Source organism: Ooceraea biroi, chromosome 2 (genome assembly GCF_003672135.1).
Source record: "Ooceraea biroi isolate clonal line C1 chromosome 2, Obir_v5.4, whole genome shotgun sequence".
NCBI lineage: Eukaryota > Metazoa > Arthropoda > Insecta > Hymenoptera > Formicidae > Ooceraea > Ooceraea biroi.
This window is the reverse complement of record NC_039507.1, coordinates 14101058-14119163: the sequence shown is the minus strand read 5'-3', so window position 1 is coordinate 14119163 and position 18106 is coordinate 14101058. Positions and strand designations below refer to the sequence as shown.

Genomic DNA, 18106 nt, shown 5'->3' with positions numbered 1-18106 from the left:
CTTATTCTGCATTCAAATACGAAACAACTTATCTGTGTAGAGTGCACTAGAGCTTTACAAAGTTCTAGCATCATAATTGAGAGATTATTTAGAAATTCTGTGAATAAATATGGCAGACTCAAAATATGGTTATAAATATGGCTCAATCTTTTCAAAGAAAGTATTGATTTAATTTGTGCACCTAATATATTTATTTATTGAGATATTCAATAAATAAATCATTTTTTTATACTCTTTGCTTTTATTAATTGATTTTTATTAATTTTTGTTTTGATTTTAATTTTTTAATTCTTTATGAGACCACGAAACTTTCAAGTCACACATCCATATATCTGTATTTTTTAACACTAGATTTACAGAACTTGTCAATTGGACGGATCGTGCAATATATAGATCGATAGATGTCTATAAAAAAAAGGAAACGTTAAATAAGGTCTCATCTGTGCACCGTGCGTGAGCAGTCATAAGTATATTATATTATTGATATCTTTTTTTTACGCAATTTTCATTACAATTTTTAGATGTAGTAATATGCTGGAAAGAGAGCAACAGAGTGAGGAACAGAAAGAGTGAGTGAGAGAAAAGTTCAGATGGCGATACTAGTGCGTTACTTCAGACGTGCGCACTCCATTTTGTGGTACGCGTACATTAAAGATGCTGGCAGAGAATTGCGCTACTGTATATACTGTGGTTTGGCCATAACTGCGTTTGAGGCAAAATCCTGTGAGAGAGAGGGATATATGTCAATCTTTCTCCTTTTTTATCTTTATCTTATTTATTTCTAACCTAATGTGACATGTTAATGTGAAAGCTCGATGTTGTGTATAAAATATGGTGCCAAGTAGAAATAATTATTAAAAATGCGGATAATTATGTACTTTAACGGACCCAGCCCCGATGACCTTGACCTTGACATGTGTTGTCAAGGTCACCCTCCTGAGTGACCTTGAAGAGGTTTTAGCCGTCGCTCGTTGTTTGTTAAAAAGTTATTAACTAAAGAAGTTTAATAATTTTGCACGAATTTTCAGCTGTCCACGCGAAGCAAGGACTTGAGTTTGACATATATTACAAAGGTCACCTTCCTGAATAACCCGCACTAGGTTTCACCCTTCGCTCGTTGTTTGTTAAAAAGTTATTAACAAAAGAAATTTTGAAAATATAGTAGTTATTTTGAAAGAATATTGAATATTGAAAGATATAAACGACGAATATGTATATGAACGAAGAAAGGAAAGTCATTTAAAGCAGTGAATTGTTAATATATAGAATAGTTTCTTTTAATATAAGTACAAAGTATTCTTCACTTTAACCAAAAGCACAAACAGTTAAATACAAAGTATTCTCTGCTTTAACTTAACCTAACCTAACCTAACCTGGTTAGGTTATATTTTCCGAAACTGGAGCCTCGGACACATACGCTCGTTTTCAGCCCGCTTCGCGGGAGGGCGGGGGAGAGGGGCTTTGCTCCTCCCCCCGCCGGGGCCAGTGTAACAGATTTCACCGTGCAGATTTTGATCACCTGGTACACGCCACGGATTCCGGCGGGGGGAGGGGCAAAGCCCCCTCCCCCCGCCCTCCCGCGAAGCGGGCTGAAAACGAGCGATGTGTCCGGGGCTCCAGTTTCGGAAAATATACTCTAACCTAAATCTATTTCTGATTTAGAGCTAAAATTCCATCAAATATACTCTTTCGTAAACGTATATGGTATCGTAAAATTATGCTTTATTCATTAAACATTTTTGTTAATAACTTTTTAACAAACAACGAGCGAAGGGTGAAACCTAGTGCGGGTTATTCAGGAAGGTGACCTTTGTAATATATGTCAAACTCAAGTCCTTGCTTCGCGTGGACAGCTGAAAATTCGTGCAAAATTATTAAACTTCTTTAGTTAATAACTTTTTAACAAACAACGAGCGACGGCTAAAACCTCTTCAAGGTCACTCAGGAGGGTGACCTTGACAACATATGTTAAGGTCAAGGTCATCGGGACTGGGTCCGTTAAAGGACATAATTAGCGAAAACTGCAGTGAATTATAAAATTTCAAGCAATAATTTTTTATTTTAATGATGTTACCAACCTGCTTTCAAGTGTATATATGACACTTCATATCTGTTAACATAATCCTACTTTTAATTTCTTTGAAAAAAATGGAGTACGGAAAGGTGCATGTCTGATAGTGTATAATTGTATAAGTTTTTTATTTCATCAGCTGTTGAAACGACAAAAATTATTTTTGATACTTATGGCAAAAATATTCGAATGAAAAGTATATATTGCGATTTCGTAAATTTAAAAGTGGTGAGTTCGATGTGAACAAGCTGCACTCAAAACAACCTCAAAAGGTAAGGATGAAGAATTGGAGAAATTATTGAATAAAGATTTGAACCAAAACAATAGTAGATTGCGCAGCAGCTAGGAATAACTTAACAAGCAGTTTCCAATCGATTGAAAGCGGTTGGAAAAATACAGAAAGAAGGAAGATGGGTTCCATATGAATTGTCCGAGTGTGTAATTGGCAACTGATTAAACGTTTGTACTTCGTTGAACATCAAACAAAAGAAAGAGTTTTCAGTGGAAAATTATTTACGAAAGATGAAACTTGGATATTACAATCCTAAGCACAACAAACATTGTGTGGATCCTGTCCAATCAAACTCATCGATATCACAACGCAAAATTCACAGCCACAAAGTTCTTCTGTGTGTATTTGGTGAGATATGAAATGAGTATTCTCTTAGACCATATAAGTATGGACCGTCAGTAGACTGTATATCCTATAGCAAAATGAGGCAAAAAGTGTTGCCAAGTAGGTATAACGGTTTTTGGTCACTTACAATCCGCACGAAAATCAAATTTGCTATCTTTACGAAATTCTATCATGTTATTTTATATCTTGTTATCTTTTATTCTTAATTTATAATTAATTAATTAAAAATGCATTTTATAATTGTTTTATATTAATTTAGGAAGATAATGCGAATTTAAAAATATCTACATATACCACGCAAATATATACATACAGGGTGTTCCAAAACTAATGATAGAGATTTTAATGACAAATACTTTGGAACATTTTAAGGTCAAAGTTCTTATACGAAAATGCCGAGGTTATAATAATTTTCAAATGGGAACAGTTTGAAGATCACGAATGGCATATCTAGAATTTCGCGCGCTCAGGGATGGCAAAATGACCAGTAACATAGGTGACTCCACTTATATCTTTGAATAATAATGTTTCTATCGACTAAGTTCATTGCGGAGACTTATCATACCGAACGAGATAAGATGACAGTGACAGCTGACATTACTATTATCAATACCGATATTATTAAACTATTGAGTAAAAACATTTTAAATTGTTTTACAAAACTTTACGGATAAACAGAAATAGCATTCTTAATGAAATTCTTGAATATTTTTACAATATTTTCATTATTATTCAAAGATATAAGTGGAGGCACCTATGTTACTGGTCATTTTGCCATCCCTGAGCGCGCGAAATTCTAGATATGCCATTCGTGATCTTCAAACTGTTCCCATTTGAAAATTATTATAGCCTTGGCATTTTCGTATTAGAACTTTGACCTTAAAATGTTCCAAAGTATTTGTCATTAAAATCTCTATCGTTAGTTTTGGGACACCCTGTATATAAATTATTAATTTATATGTTTTATAAAACAATAACTCGGCATGGTTTAAGTTTCTCAATAAATAATACACACACGTTTATTTCATTTGATACGTTTGTACGATTTTCTGCTAGTTTACGGTATATTATTACATTCTGTTAGTTCATGATTAGTGATGTCGCACTTTTTGACAACCAACCTGAACATAGTCACCGACGGTCTTATATGGTCTAAGGATATTCTACTCTGAGTTTTTGAATCAAGGTGAAACGATTACAGCAAAATGCTACAGTCAACAATTAAATCACTGACTCATCAGTTATATGAAATGAGACCATATACTAAACAAAGATGCGAAGTCATTATTTTTCATGACAATGCTCGGCTACATGTTGCCGCTGCAATCCAACAACCTTTAATGGACCTTAAATGAAAAGTTCTGTCGCATCCAGCATACTCTCTAAAGCATTGCGTCTTCGGACTATTATTTGTTTCGGTCAATATAGCACAGTTTCTCTGATACATGTTTCCAAAATCCGAGGTCCGAAAATAGTTCAATAACTTTATTACTTCAAAACAGATTCGTTCTTCTCAGAGAATCTATCTTTTGCCTGAAAGATAGCAAAAGGTTATAAATGCGAAAGGAAAATATTTTAATTAATAATATTGCTTTCTTACATATTTAATATTCTTTTAATAAAGCTTTTAATATATAATACTTTTAATAAAGCAACGGAAACTTATTTGTACATCTATAATACATTGTAACCTATAAGATAACGTGCGACATTCTTTTCGAATAGTATTTTCTAATAAGTCAATGTCATGCCTAGAGGGCTACACATTCACTGCTTCGACGTGCGGATGCACATTTATTTTGTCAATTTCCTTTGCTTAATATCTCAAAATTTAACATGGTTATTTATAAAATAGTAAAGGACTTTTCTCTCTTTTTAGAAAATAATGTTAGAAAAGCAGGAAACTGCTTGGTCGGATTTGCACTTCGTATGGGTGAAAGAACTTATATAGAGGAGCATTCACAGCACACGCGCGCACACGCACTTATACACATACACAAAGTGCAAATCCAACTAAGAATGAGTCAGAAATTGACTGATGCGAAACTTAAGGTATATCTTCACCATATGCTTGTGTGCAGATGAGTCTTGAGTACTTTTTTTTTTCTTCTAGAGTTGAGTTTAGTTATAAACTCTTGAAGCATCCAATCTCATTTCATTCAGATATTCAGAAAGTTGTATAATGCAATTGTTCGATTCAAACTTGACAGTTCATTTAGAATGCGGTTTCTCTTTTAGATTTATCTTTAGCCAGAAAGTTGCATAAGTACGTTTTTGATGTGAACAAAAATAAATTTTTATGAATGAACAAAAATAATTAATAGTCTTCTTACTCGTTCAAATTGTGGATTAAAATTTCATAATTTAATATACTTGCATTTAATCCAACATTTGTATATTTTCATTGATTTTAATCCTCTCGTAATTTTTCACATTTTTGTTTAAAGTTTACTATCGTCAAGCAATCTAATGCATATCATTATTCAAATTTTCTTAGTTGTTTTTAAATTATTCCTTTTCAGTTCTATTGCACTTGATAAGGTGTGGTGACTTATCTTTTTCGTATAGTGTTGCGCACACAGATTATGCACATATATAGGGTAAAGCGGGATAATTTGAATATCGGGGCAATTTGACTAATAGTAAGTATTTACGAGAATTTCAGAGAAATATAAGACGTCATGTTTTATGTTTGATGTTAGCAACAAAGAAGATACAACATAATACATGGCGTCTTATATTTCTTTGAAATTCTCGTAAATACTTACTATTATTCAAATTGCCCCACTATTCAAATTACCTCGCTTTACCCTACGGGACCTACAGTTTAACGCCGATTCCGAACGACTTTTGTTTAGAGAAGTTCTCTTGGTAAGATACTCTCGGTGGCCCTCGTCTTCCGAGAGGAGAGCAAGCGTATACAATTTTCGGTTCCGCCAGGAATCAAACCCGGGACCTTCGGCTTTATAGACCCATTTAAATTATTAGTTACATAAAAACTTTACTGCAGATTGAATAATTATGGTTGTAATTTTAATAACTGATACATGATTTCAAACACTTTTTATAGAAATTTTAAAAGTTTAAAATAAAGTTTTTTTTTTATATTGAATTGAATACAATAAAATACACACACTAAATTAATATATTTGTATCATATTGGCACTTAAAAGGTATCTTTCAAGTGCATCGGCCAATTAAACTTTCTGCAGTTGATAGCTATTAACTGATGTTTTCATTATATACAATAATAAATATAAATACATAGTTCGTAATAATGAAATACTGGAGCCCATCATCGAACTTTATGAATGAATTATGTATCTTGAGATATAAAAAATATAATTTCTTTCCGAATACTATCATGCTATTAATAATTGAGACATTTAAAGACTAAAAGAAATTAAAGAGATAAATATAGGAAATAGGTGGACAAACGAGGACAAAATAGAAAAATGAACAAAAGAATAAAAAGGTGTATAGGAATAAGCTAGTAAATAACGTTAAATAAGTATACTTACATAGGATAAAAGTATGTCGGTCATTTAATTTCGACTTTCTTCGTGTTGAAAATGCTCACACATGGATCTCTTTTGGTTGCATAGCTTTACAGCTAACAGAGATTCCTGGCAGGCAGTCTGTCTCTGTAGGTTATCTAATTATAGTTGCACGCAGAATTCTGTAATGGAACACGGTATGCGCGTCAGAGAGAGAGAGAGAGAGAGAGAGAGAGAGAGAGTGTGTGTGTGTGTGTGTGTGTGTGGTGTGAGGGAAAAGGAGAGTACTAGAGAAGAAAGGAGAGAGTAAGAAGGGATTAATGGTAATCTCGATGACAAACTTAATGAATAGCTTCAAAAAGATGTAAAATAGAATAAAGTTGAATGATCGACAGGAAGAGAATGAGAGAGGATGAAAAAAGACGGATTAGACGAATAAAGAAAAGACAAAAAAGCGAATTACAAAGAATGACAAATGGTGAAAGCTGAAATAAAGCAATGGCAGAAGATTCAAATTGTGGTTCAATAAACGAACAAAAAGAGTTTTACAAAAATTTTACAAGAAAGGCGTATATGATTTTAAATATTAAATCGCAAAAGGAATAGAAAGTCTGTTCTGTCCTTTTGTTTATGAAACCGTCAAGAAAAGATGATAAAGCGTTTTTTCGGTAACATAACGTGAAAGAATCAAGGCACACAGAAGATTATATTCAAAATTTTGAATTGCTTCCTCTTTTTAATTCGCAAAATATATATTTTAATTCGTAAAATATAAAAAATGCAATTCGAGATAATATAATACTTTTAGTTTAAATTACTTGTTTTAATGATTTACTGTAAAAAAAAAATTTGTAAAATATGAAATAAATGATAGAATGTTTACCTCCATTTGAGTACACAGTTTTAAAATCTTGATTTAATTACCAAGGTGTCAATATGAAGTTGATACAAATATTGAGGATAAAAAGCATGAACAATAATTTTCTGAACAATTTCTATTGGTATTTTTGGGTTTTGATAATTTAGAATTGTATATTTTAGAGATACTTCTGTCGGGAACGTAAATGTGCGACGGAATGGCTAATAATAGGTTGGCTTGCCGGCCAACAACGTCGATCTGCAATCTCACAACTCACTACTATAGAGATACTATAGAGATGTAACTTTCGTTAATATTGCAACACAGTTATATTACGGCTGATAATCTTGATGCTTGCATATCCACATGTGAGAGAATTAAAACCATACGCATTTTATTGTGGCAGTTTCGGTAATTTTATAGTGAGAACAGATATTTTGGATAGTGCAACGTATGCACGAAATGAATGCTAAATGTAGCAATGTCGCTTTAAAGCTATATCAGAATATATACTTTTGTTATTTTTGAGAAAAGGATATATATACCGAAAACTTATGTTTACAAATAGAACTATGTTATATATTATATGTAATAATATATTATTATTATGCTATCATCATACACGACTTTTCCAGGTTCTGGTGCGACTGGTATAAAAAAAAACAAGACGTCAATTATTTTTTGTTTTTTATTTAACAGACGGTGTATGTGTACCAATTATAAAACGTATATTACTGAATACACAGTCTCTCCAGGCTCTGATGCAACTGATTTAAAAAAATTTTTTTCTGTAAGATCATTTCGTGATGAATGATTGCGTTATGAAGTTTGACATTTTAGCTATGACATTCAAAATTTCAAGGCGCTAACATGCCTGTATCATTAGTTTTTATTATTTTTATTATGTATTATGTTATTAAATATATTTATATTTATATATATATATTTAAATATATTTATTATGTATTATGTTATTAAATATAACAGTACCTTATTAACCACTTGTCGAAAAGACATTATAGAACAAAGAATCAATATTAAATTGTATTTTAAACTGAGCAAAATAGCTGGCGAAATGTACAAAATAATGAAAAACATATACGGTAGAGATTGCTTGGATCCAACATTTATAGATAGTAAGCTCGATTTTATGACAGTAAGGAAGACGTTGCATGTGTTCCACAAGCATTGCCAGAAATAAGTCGTACGTGCGCACGCGTGCGCGCATAAGTGTGTGTGTGTGTGTGTGTGTGTGTGTGTGTGTGTGAATTATTATATTGGATTGACCGAAAAGTCCGTACAACCTTTTTAACAAAATTTAAACGCAGAATTTTGTATTCAGAATTAATTTTATTGAACCAAACATATAATATATACTATTTTTTTCGCTATAGCCATCTCTCAGCTAGCTGCATTATGCCACTTTAATAAAATGCTTCATTTTTATCGATGAAAACTAGACTAAATAATTTTTGAGGTCTTCTAAAAATTGAAATTGTAAAGTATTGAAAGATTAAGTAGAAATCAGGCGCAAGGTAAATACGATGAATAAGACAAGACATCCTAGCCAAGTTGCAATAATTGTTGCTAAGTCTGCAAAGAAACATATAAGACCCTTTTGTTGATCAAATTTGAACGCTTTTCGTCGATTGCTGCTTTTAATTGATCCAACTAGGGACAGTATTTGTCCGAATTAATTGGTTAGTTGTTCGGTAGAAGTTTATAATGGATAAGTTTCTTCTAATCCCACCAGAGTATGACCTTCTTCGCATGTAGATCGGCCTGTAGTAATTAATAGTAGTTCACGTTTTCCCCATGATCTTTTCTGCACTGTTATTGTAAAAATGTAAACGATTCATTTCTCATCGTCCATTACCGATCTTTTAAAAAATGAATCATTTTCATGCCTTTTCGACAGTGAATCGCAGATAAAAATGAGGTCCATTAATTTTTTTCAGTCAACTGATGCAGCACCCAAGCTTTATTATCTATCCTAGCTTTTGTGTATGTTCGAAAACAATTGACTGGCCAATGTTTCTATGTGATCTCCCGAGTGGTAATTTGCCGGTCCGCATTACTTAAAATAGTTAAAACTATGATTTAATCGACATTCGTAGTGACTGGTCAACTGTGAACGAGAAGCGTCTTCAAATCCGATTCTCCTGCACTTTCCAAACTATATCTGGCACATTCGTTCGCTAACAGCGTCCTCTTTATAGACAGCGTATATTTTTCATTTAGTTTGTTTTGCAGTTTTATCTTTACATTAGTAAATAAATGTTATGCATCGAAAAAACACGTTATCCTTCCATTTTCAAACTGCTGCTAAAACACTTGTTTCTCGATTGCAATCACTTTACTCAATAAATATGAAATGTCATCTTTTCAAGCGTACACGTATTTAGCAGATTGTAGTAAAATTAACGCATATTTAGTTGAAGTGAACGATATCTATTAGAACTCCGCACGGACTTTCCGGACAATATATTGGTTTGAGCGAAAAATCCATACCGATCTCCTAGTAAAATTCAAACGTAAACTTTGCATTAATTTTTAATACAAAGTTTTGCGGAATCCGCGTGAATCTTTTTTGGAGTTCAAATGCAAAACTTTGTATCATATTAATTTTTACGTTTGACCTTTGCTAAGGGGATGGCATGGACTTTTCGGTTAATCCATAGATGCCAGATTTAACGCCCGGTAGCATACGGCAACATGTGATGGGGATGTAGTGGGGATGGTTTCGCGACGACTCGCGACACACAAGTTACGCGTCGTTGCGAAACCATCCCTACTACATCCTCACCACATGCTGCCGAGCTTCGAATCTGGCATCTATGGGTTAATTCAATATATTATTATAGATTGAAAATAATATATATAATATTAAAGTCTACTTCCTAAATTACATTAATTTAAATGATTGTCTTCTTTCAGATATCTACAGCGTGATCACGCTAGAAAATACAATGGCGGAGATGGCAACGAAGAAGTCAATTAATGTAGTAAGTAACAAGAAGAGCGAAGTGTGCAATGTTCAATCTAACAACGATTTGATTGATTTGGATGATTTAACCGCAAGTAACAATCAACTAATCTCTTTATGCGATGACGACGATCTTGTACTTACAAAGAACACTCATAACGCGCTTGACGGCGATGACAAGAGCTTGCAAGAATTGATAGATAGTGAGCTAGCTCTGAGGATCTGCTCGAGTAAAAGCGGCGACAAGGTCGTTACGGACAATGAAGAATCTGAGGAAATTGTCACTCGACCGGAGACAATCAAGAGAATTATTTTGGATCATCGACAAAATCTTGTTGACGTTAACGCGAAATTCATAACAGCCGAAAATGAACACTGTTCTTTTATCGAAGAATCCTGTGCCCATCAAAATAGTTATGTATGCCCGAATGCAAACGACGCGGTTATAAAATCAGAATTAATGTTTTCTCGCGATGAGGAAAAGAAGCAGGTATTTATTAAGCAGTCGGAAATTGGCTATTCATCGATAATTATTCAGAAAACAAGCGATGAGAATGATCAAATATCGAGTTGCAGTGAGCCTGTTAATAACAACGACATTAACAATAGCAAAGACTCAAATGTGGACTATCAAATCGGTATAAAGGAAATCGTGCTTTCTACAAATGATACCAGCAGTGATACATGCGATTTTGTCGATGATGAGTTGACTATTCAGCAAGAATCTTTTCTGGCTTCTATGATTTGCCCCAAGGATAAATACCAACAGGAAGAAAAGCTGACGCGAAACGTACTGGACGATACGAATCTCTCGCAAATCAACATTAATGAAGAAAAGAAGAAAGATGTTATAGTGCGAGGTGAGCAAGTACCATTTTCAGATCAGCAGACTCATCAATCTTTTGATAACTTGGATAAAAAGTTTTATCAGCAACATCAAAGTAGTGATAAGCAGGAATGTAACAAAGAGCTTATGAATGAGCATATCAATAAGTTTGACGAATTCTGTGGATACAGTCGCATGAAAGAGAAAGAGGATGAAATTTTAATATCATCAATTTCCCAAAGCAAATTTTCGCTCTTGGAAATGACAGAGAAAACACAATCAAAGTTGAAGGGAAAACTTAAGGAAGATCCTCATAATGTTCAATCGATTCAGGAGCAATTCAAAAGCTGTGATAATGATATCAATCAGTGCAAAATGTTCATGGAGACAACTACTAGCATGCAGTTCTCCGATACAGAGCGTCACGCATTAGGCGAGGAAGCTCTTCAGAAAACATCACAAATATTATCAGAAATCATTGAGTCAATGACATTGAAATCGAACGAATTAACAGAATATCCTAAAAATATCGAGAAGGACACGCAGAACCTGATAAACGAGTCCTTGAGCAACGAGTTATCTGAGTCAGACTCAAGCTTTCTCAAGAAGGTCGAGATCACGGTGTCCGATACGAATATGATCTGTTCGGATACAAAGCAGATCGTTGAAAAGCTCCAGAATCTGGATTCATGGACTACAGTCGAGGAAACCACAAAGTTGGCCGACACCAAGAAGAAGCAACAACAGAATATCAGGAAACACGATGTTAACATTAACGAAATGAAGACAGATGATAATAAGAAAAAACAGGATTTTTTCGCACTTCCGTCTTCTCATGTACCTTTGGCCACATCAGACGAGATGGAAATAAGTGATGTTTCTAATATCTGTGATGTAAGTGTGCTCCTTTCACAAATTAATTTTAATATCTGTGATAAAGTAAATTTGAAGAAAGAGAGGGCTAGAGGAGGACAGAAGCGACAGGGAATGAGAATCGAAAAGTGGTTAGAAAAAGGAGAGGGAAAGATGAGAGAAGAAAAGAGAAGAAGATTTAATGAGGGGAGGAAAGAAAAGGTTTAATATGATACTTGAAAAGAAACTTATAAGAGAAAGTTAAAAGAAAACTTATAAAAATTAAAGGATTATTTATACTGTGGTCAATCAGAGGAATACTTGGTTTATTGATTATTTATACTTTTAATATAAGATTACGGATGTTTTATGTAGAAAACGTTTTGGGTGCTTACATTGCACATATTGTACAAGAGAATTAAAAGCATCATAGCTTAGCAGCAACCAAACTATTTGTACTGAAAACTTCGATACAAACACATTGTGAATCTACTCTATTTTACACTCTTCATTTTCTGCAAGATTTAATTGTCTGATTGTTACATGTAAAATAACTTCTATGTATATTATTAGAGAGAACAATCAATTCTCTTTATTATCTTTATTCTCTTAATCTCTTTTCCATGATCAAGTTTTGTTTAGATAAATCATTTTTAGAATGTGCATGATATCTGCATAACGTAACCTTCATACACATGTACGAGTTGCTATCCAAAAATGCAGATAATTTGATTATAAAAGAATTGTTATTTCTAATCCATATTTCTACCATCTGCTTCAAAATATTAGGTATGTAAAAGTTTTGGTCTTTTTTTCAGCACTCTGGTATTGTTACTTCAAATACATTCTCGCTTTTTATGTCTATGAAGAGCTGATATCGAAGTTTATAAAATGTCATATGTCATGATTTAACAATAAACATAACTTCGAAAAAGAACTCGATGAACGCGATGAGCAATGAAAAGCTATATATGCTTTTTATATTTAGCAAACTATTTTCGACTTAGTCTGGAAAGTTTTATGCACGCGCGTGTATATATTCAAATTATCACTTATTTCAATCAATGCAGTACTTTTTAACTAAATAATATTTTCGAGATGTAGCTGAAATACAAAGCTTTTTTTGCAATAGAATTCGAAATTTATCCGAAAGACGATAAATCATAAAAAACGAGAATATTAATATTTACTTCTGATAACTGAATCATTATACGTATTATATATGTATATTGTATTTTATGCACCTAAACGTGCGAAAACGTGCAACAAATAACTAAAACTTTTGCATCCAATAATTTTCTTTGATGCATGCAGCAATTCCAGCATTTTTAATAATTCCATGCATCCTTGGAAGTTCTCAGATGTGAGTGTTAATACAATGGCACGTGTTTCGCAATTGAATCATCGCATAGTTCACGTACAAACAGAATCGAGGAATTTCTAGTCAGTGCAGAGATTCTAAGATCATACATCATCAGCTGGACGTAGCAGAAAGTCTCAGAGAAGATCAATATTTCGAAAATACTCATAGTTTAACGAAAAACTTTAATACGTGTAACATGGTCCTTGTAGACACCGAGGATATTCAGTCGAAAATGAAAATCCAGACTCTTCGGATATCACAATATCACGCAGCGTCTTTCCTGTTAACAAGCTCATCAAAATCTGCAATATTATTTTTTTCTGTTTTTACTATGGCGACATTGCGTTTTGTTTCTTTAATATACAATTATTTTTCTTCGGAGAGAGGTCTTTCTAAATTAGACGCTAACGTTACGGCATGCATTCAAATGAAGTTTTTTCATAGTCACTGTTCGCTAATGACGCTAAATGTTAAAATATTGAATTAAAGCAACACAAAAAGAAATTGGTGTTAATACGAGCGTATACAGAATCACATTTCGTTCCTCAACACTTGCACCAAATAAAAAACTGCTTAAGGGGTAACGCCACTCTGGCGTCCGGAAAAAACAGCCTAATTTTGACAATTTTGTATGGGAATATAATGAATGGAATACAAAATCCGTTTAAAGGCCTTTATTGTACATACTTTGAAGTGTATTTACAAATTTTTATTGAATTTTTTGTACAAAATGGCGGCGCCAGAGCTCAGCCTCTTCTCATAGATAGTGTTCCGCAGCCGGAAAGATTTCTCCTCCAATTTTTGACCTGGAACAAAAAACTAAACATTTTTGAGTCTTATACAAGGTTAGCTCGGGAAGTACGTATGGAAATTAAAAAATACCGTTTTTTGTAAAACTGACGCACGTTTGAACAAAAAGTTTTCTTACCTAAAAATGAAACTTTTTGTTCAAACGTGCGTCAGTTTTACAAAAAACGGTATTTTTTAATTTCCATACGTACTTCCCGAGCTAACCTTGTATAAGACTCAAAAATGTTTAGTTTTTTGTTCCAGGTCAAAAATTAGAGGAGAAATCTTTCCGGCCGCGGAACACTATCTATGAGAAGAGGCTGAGCTTTGGCGCCGCCATTTTGTAACAAAAAATTCAATAAAAATTTGTAAATACACTTCAAAGTATGTACAATAAAGGCCTTTAAACGGATTTTGTATTCCATTCATTATATTCCCATACAAAATTGTCAAAATTAGGCTGTTTTTTCCGGACGCCAGAGTGGCGTTACCCCTTAATGCGAAAAACTTGGTGGTGCTGGATCTGCTCTCTGCTCTCTGTTCTCTCTCTCTGCTCTCTGCTCTCTCTCTGCTCCCTGCTTTCTACTCTCTCTCTGCTCTCTCTCTCTTTCTCTGCTCCCTGCTCTCTCTCTGCTCTCTCTCTCTCTCTGCTCCCTGCTCTCTCTCTCTCTCTCTCTGCTCCCTGCTCTCTCTCTCTCTCTCTGCTCTCTGCTCTCTCTCTGCTCTCTCTCTGTTCTCTCTCTCTGCTCTCTCTCTCTCTCTTCTCTCCTGTTTCTCCTTTTCTCCTTTTCTCCTTTTCTCTCTTTCTTTCCTTCTTCCTACATTCCGTAGAATCGTAAAATAATTTCCGAAATAAGAATTTTATCACAGAAATTCTAACAACTGAGTTATGAAATTTAATATCTATATTTTAACATTGTATCATCACTGGTAGAAGTTTTCGGCACATTTCGCACTTGTAAAAATTACAAAAATTAAAACTTTTGATAAGAAAAACATAAAGCGATAAGACACAAGAAACTTTTCTATACAATTATGCTTAAAACTTTCAACTTTTTTCGTCTCTTTCGTCAGACTGAGATTCCAGTATTGTCAATAATCTTTATAGCTCAGAATAATACCGTAAATTTACATTTTACATCTACATGAATAATTTACATATATTGTCTGCATGATGTTTAGATCAAGCGACGCGGTAGCGTCGCGACGCCAAGTACATAAAAATCTTTCAAAAAAGGACTCTACAAAACTAATGATATGTACAAATTGCGCCAACTCCAATGGGTATTTATGCAAACCAGAAAATCTATTATTTTATTATTACTCTTTGGCCGATATTCATTGTTGATTTTGATTTAAGATCATCTTAAGTACAATCATAAGATATTTGAAACCAATCACACAGTCATATCAGCATCTTAAGACATTACTTCAGATCGTCTGGAAATAAGAACGGACTATGAATACTAGCCTTTGATATTAAAAAATAAAGGACATAATAATATTAAGCAGATATTTTTATACGAATAAATATTTTAATACGTGGAAATATATTTATTAATACAAATAAGTGTTTTTTTCAAAATACTTGGCGCTGCTAAACCGAATCAAAAATTATCTTAGTATTTAAATAATCTAAAGATTAAAATACTTTCCTTAAACCCTAAATTACATAACAACTCGCTGAAATACATATATGTACAAATGTAGTTAAACTTATTCTATGCTTAATTCTAATGTCATACACATACACACACATGCACGCATTCACAAGAGAGAAAGAAAGAGAATGAGGCAATTAACATAATGATTCGGTTTAGCAGCGCCAAGTATTTTGAAAAAAACACTTATTTGTATTAATAAATATATTTCCACGTATTAAAATATTTATTCGTATAAAAATATCTGCTTAATATTATTATGTCGTTTATTTTTTAATATCAAAGGCTAGTATTCATAGTCCGTTCTTATTTCCAGACGATCTGAAGTAATGTCTTAAGATGCTGATACGACTGTGTGATTGGTTTCAAATATCTTATGATTGTACTTAAGATGGTCTTAAATCAGAATCAACAATGAATATCGGTCAAAGAGTAATAATAAAGTAATAGATTTTCTGGTTTGCATAAATACCCATTGGAGTTGGCGTAATTTGTTCATATCATTAGTTTTGTAGAGTCCTTTTTTGAAAGAACTTCAGGCGCGTATACTTGGCGCTTTTTTTGTACCTTTTTTTAAAAAGGTAATTTTGTTGTGATTTCACACATTTTGTAGTGTGAAGTATGTTATTCTTTTTTATAATATACTAGATGGCGCTTGTTCCTCGCGCGCTTCGCGCGCTCGGTATTTTTAGAAGCTGCAAGACGATTGCACATAGCCTATGTTACTCAGAAAGATCTAACCTATCCACCAGTGAAAGAGTTTTTCAAATCGATTTAGTAGTTTCTGAGATTACCCCGAACAATGGAACAAACTTTACCTCTTTATATATTAGTATAGATGAGGAGATGAAAGCCATAGTCCTGTCAGTCACGGTTTTTAAAAGTATTTACTTACATGTTTATAAAATATAAAAGTATATTAAGTATATTTATGCACAGAAGTCAATATATGCAAGAAAAAAGAGTTTACCCCGTCGTTTTTATTTCCTTTAATAAATAAATATAAATATACATTCTGTTAAAAAAGTATCCGGAATTAGTTAATAAAACACAAATTACATATTTATTCATCAATATTGATTTTGTCACCTTCAAAATAGGCCCCATCGAATGCAATACACATGTGCCAACGCGTAAGTCCTCAAAACATTTTTCAAACGCTGAAGCTGGTATTGCTTTGAGCTCCTCGTCGTCATCGTTGTCGTCGTCGTCGACGTGGTCCTCTCACTCACGCCCTCTCGGTCTCTCATTCACTGGCTCTCTCACTCTCTCACTCTCTATCGTCATCGACGTGGTGCAACGTCATCGTCGTCGTCGACGTGGTCCTCTCACTCACGCCCTCATGCTCTCTCATTCACTTGCTCTCTTGTCCTCTCGCTCTCTCATTCACTCGCTCTCTCGCCTTTTCACTCTCTCACTCACTCGTTCTCTCATTCACTAGCTCTTTCGCTCTCTCATTCATTCGCTCTCTCATTCACTCTCTCTCTCGCTCTCTCACTTACTCGCCCTCTCGCTCTCTCACTCACTCACTCACTCACTCATTCGTTCTCTCGCAAATATATCTTTTCTCACTTCAACTTCTTGCACCACATCGCGTCGTACACTTGTCGTACACCGACCGGCGGAGATGCTGTTGGTATATCCGTGTGACTTACACATGACGGTCGGGTCGATAAGTTAGAGTTTTCTAATATAGAGCCTCTACATATGATTGTTATGTGTGAGTCACACGGATATACCAACAGCATCTCCGCCGGTCGGTATAAACGGAGCTGCTGCCATCTCGACGAAAAAGAACGAACTGTACAAACGACGATGACGACGACGACGTTTCTTAAATGCAATTTTCCAATTTCAGACTTTGCATCGCCATATCTCCGCTCGTAGGGCACGTACAAGAAAAATAAAAACTTTTATTATATAATTCGACCCCAAGCTATCCATTGAGCCTACTTAGGAGTTAATCCGTTCAGCGGTTATTGAGATCTAATAATCTGAATGTCTGCGAAAGCGTCGCTTCGCGTAAAAGAGTCACGGTGCGGTCTCGCTGCGCGTATACTTGGCGCGAGACACTACCGTGTCTCTTGATAAAAAATAAGGCTCCGAACAATCAGAATCACTGCATAAACATCGAGCGTTACCAAGTTCAGTGCATAGACGTCGAGCGCTACCGTATAGCTTATCCCAGAGCAGAGTTGGGCATTTTGGCGCTGCGAGCAGTTTTCTACATTTCCTACGTATAAAAACGTATAATACGGTTAGACATGTATAAAACGTATCAAACGGATTAAGTGTGATATTCATAGACAGGCCATATTTAAGGTTTATCTACAATCGGCTCATTTTATTGGCTACAGAGCATCTGAAGATAACTTTAAGTAAATATAAGGCCTGCCTATGAATATGATAGTTAAATATGTCAAAACGTTCAAAAGCGAGATAACCTAATAGTAATAAACAACGAAGCAGATGTGATTTTGGTTGTTGTTATCAATGGGCATCAGAATTGAACGTTCAAGTAGCTGAATATTTGAAATAGCATTTGATGAAGAAGCTCTCTCCCTC

The 18106-nt window shown here is 34.1% G+C and overlaps 1 protein-coding gene across 25 annotated transcripts in view; it reads left to right on the top strand.

Annotated features, from left to right (window-relative positions):
• The window catches only part of LOC105279165 (myosin-11), a 262296-nt gene that overhangs the window by 28638 nt on the left and 215552 nt on the right, over positions 1–18106 (top strand). For all 25 annotated transcript variants that reach the window (XR_003407559.1, XM_026975501.1, XM_026975505.1 and 22 more), the window contains one exon: positions 10002–11770. Coding sequence is in view for 24 of the 25 variants with exons in the window: in XM_026975501.1 (XP_026831302.1) it covers positions 10002–11770 (1769 nt within the window). In the remaining variant the exon portion in view is untranslated. The remainder of the gene's footprint in view (positions 1–10001; positions 11771–18106) is intronic.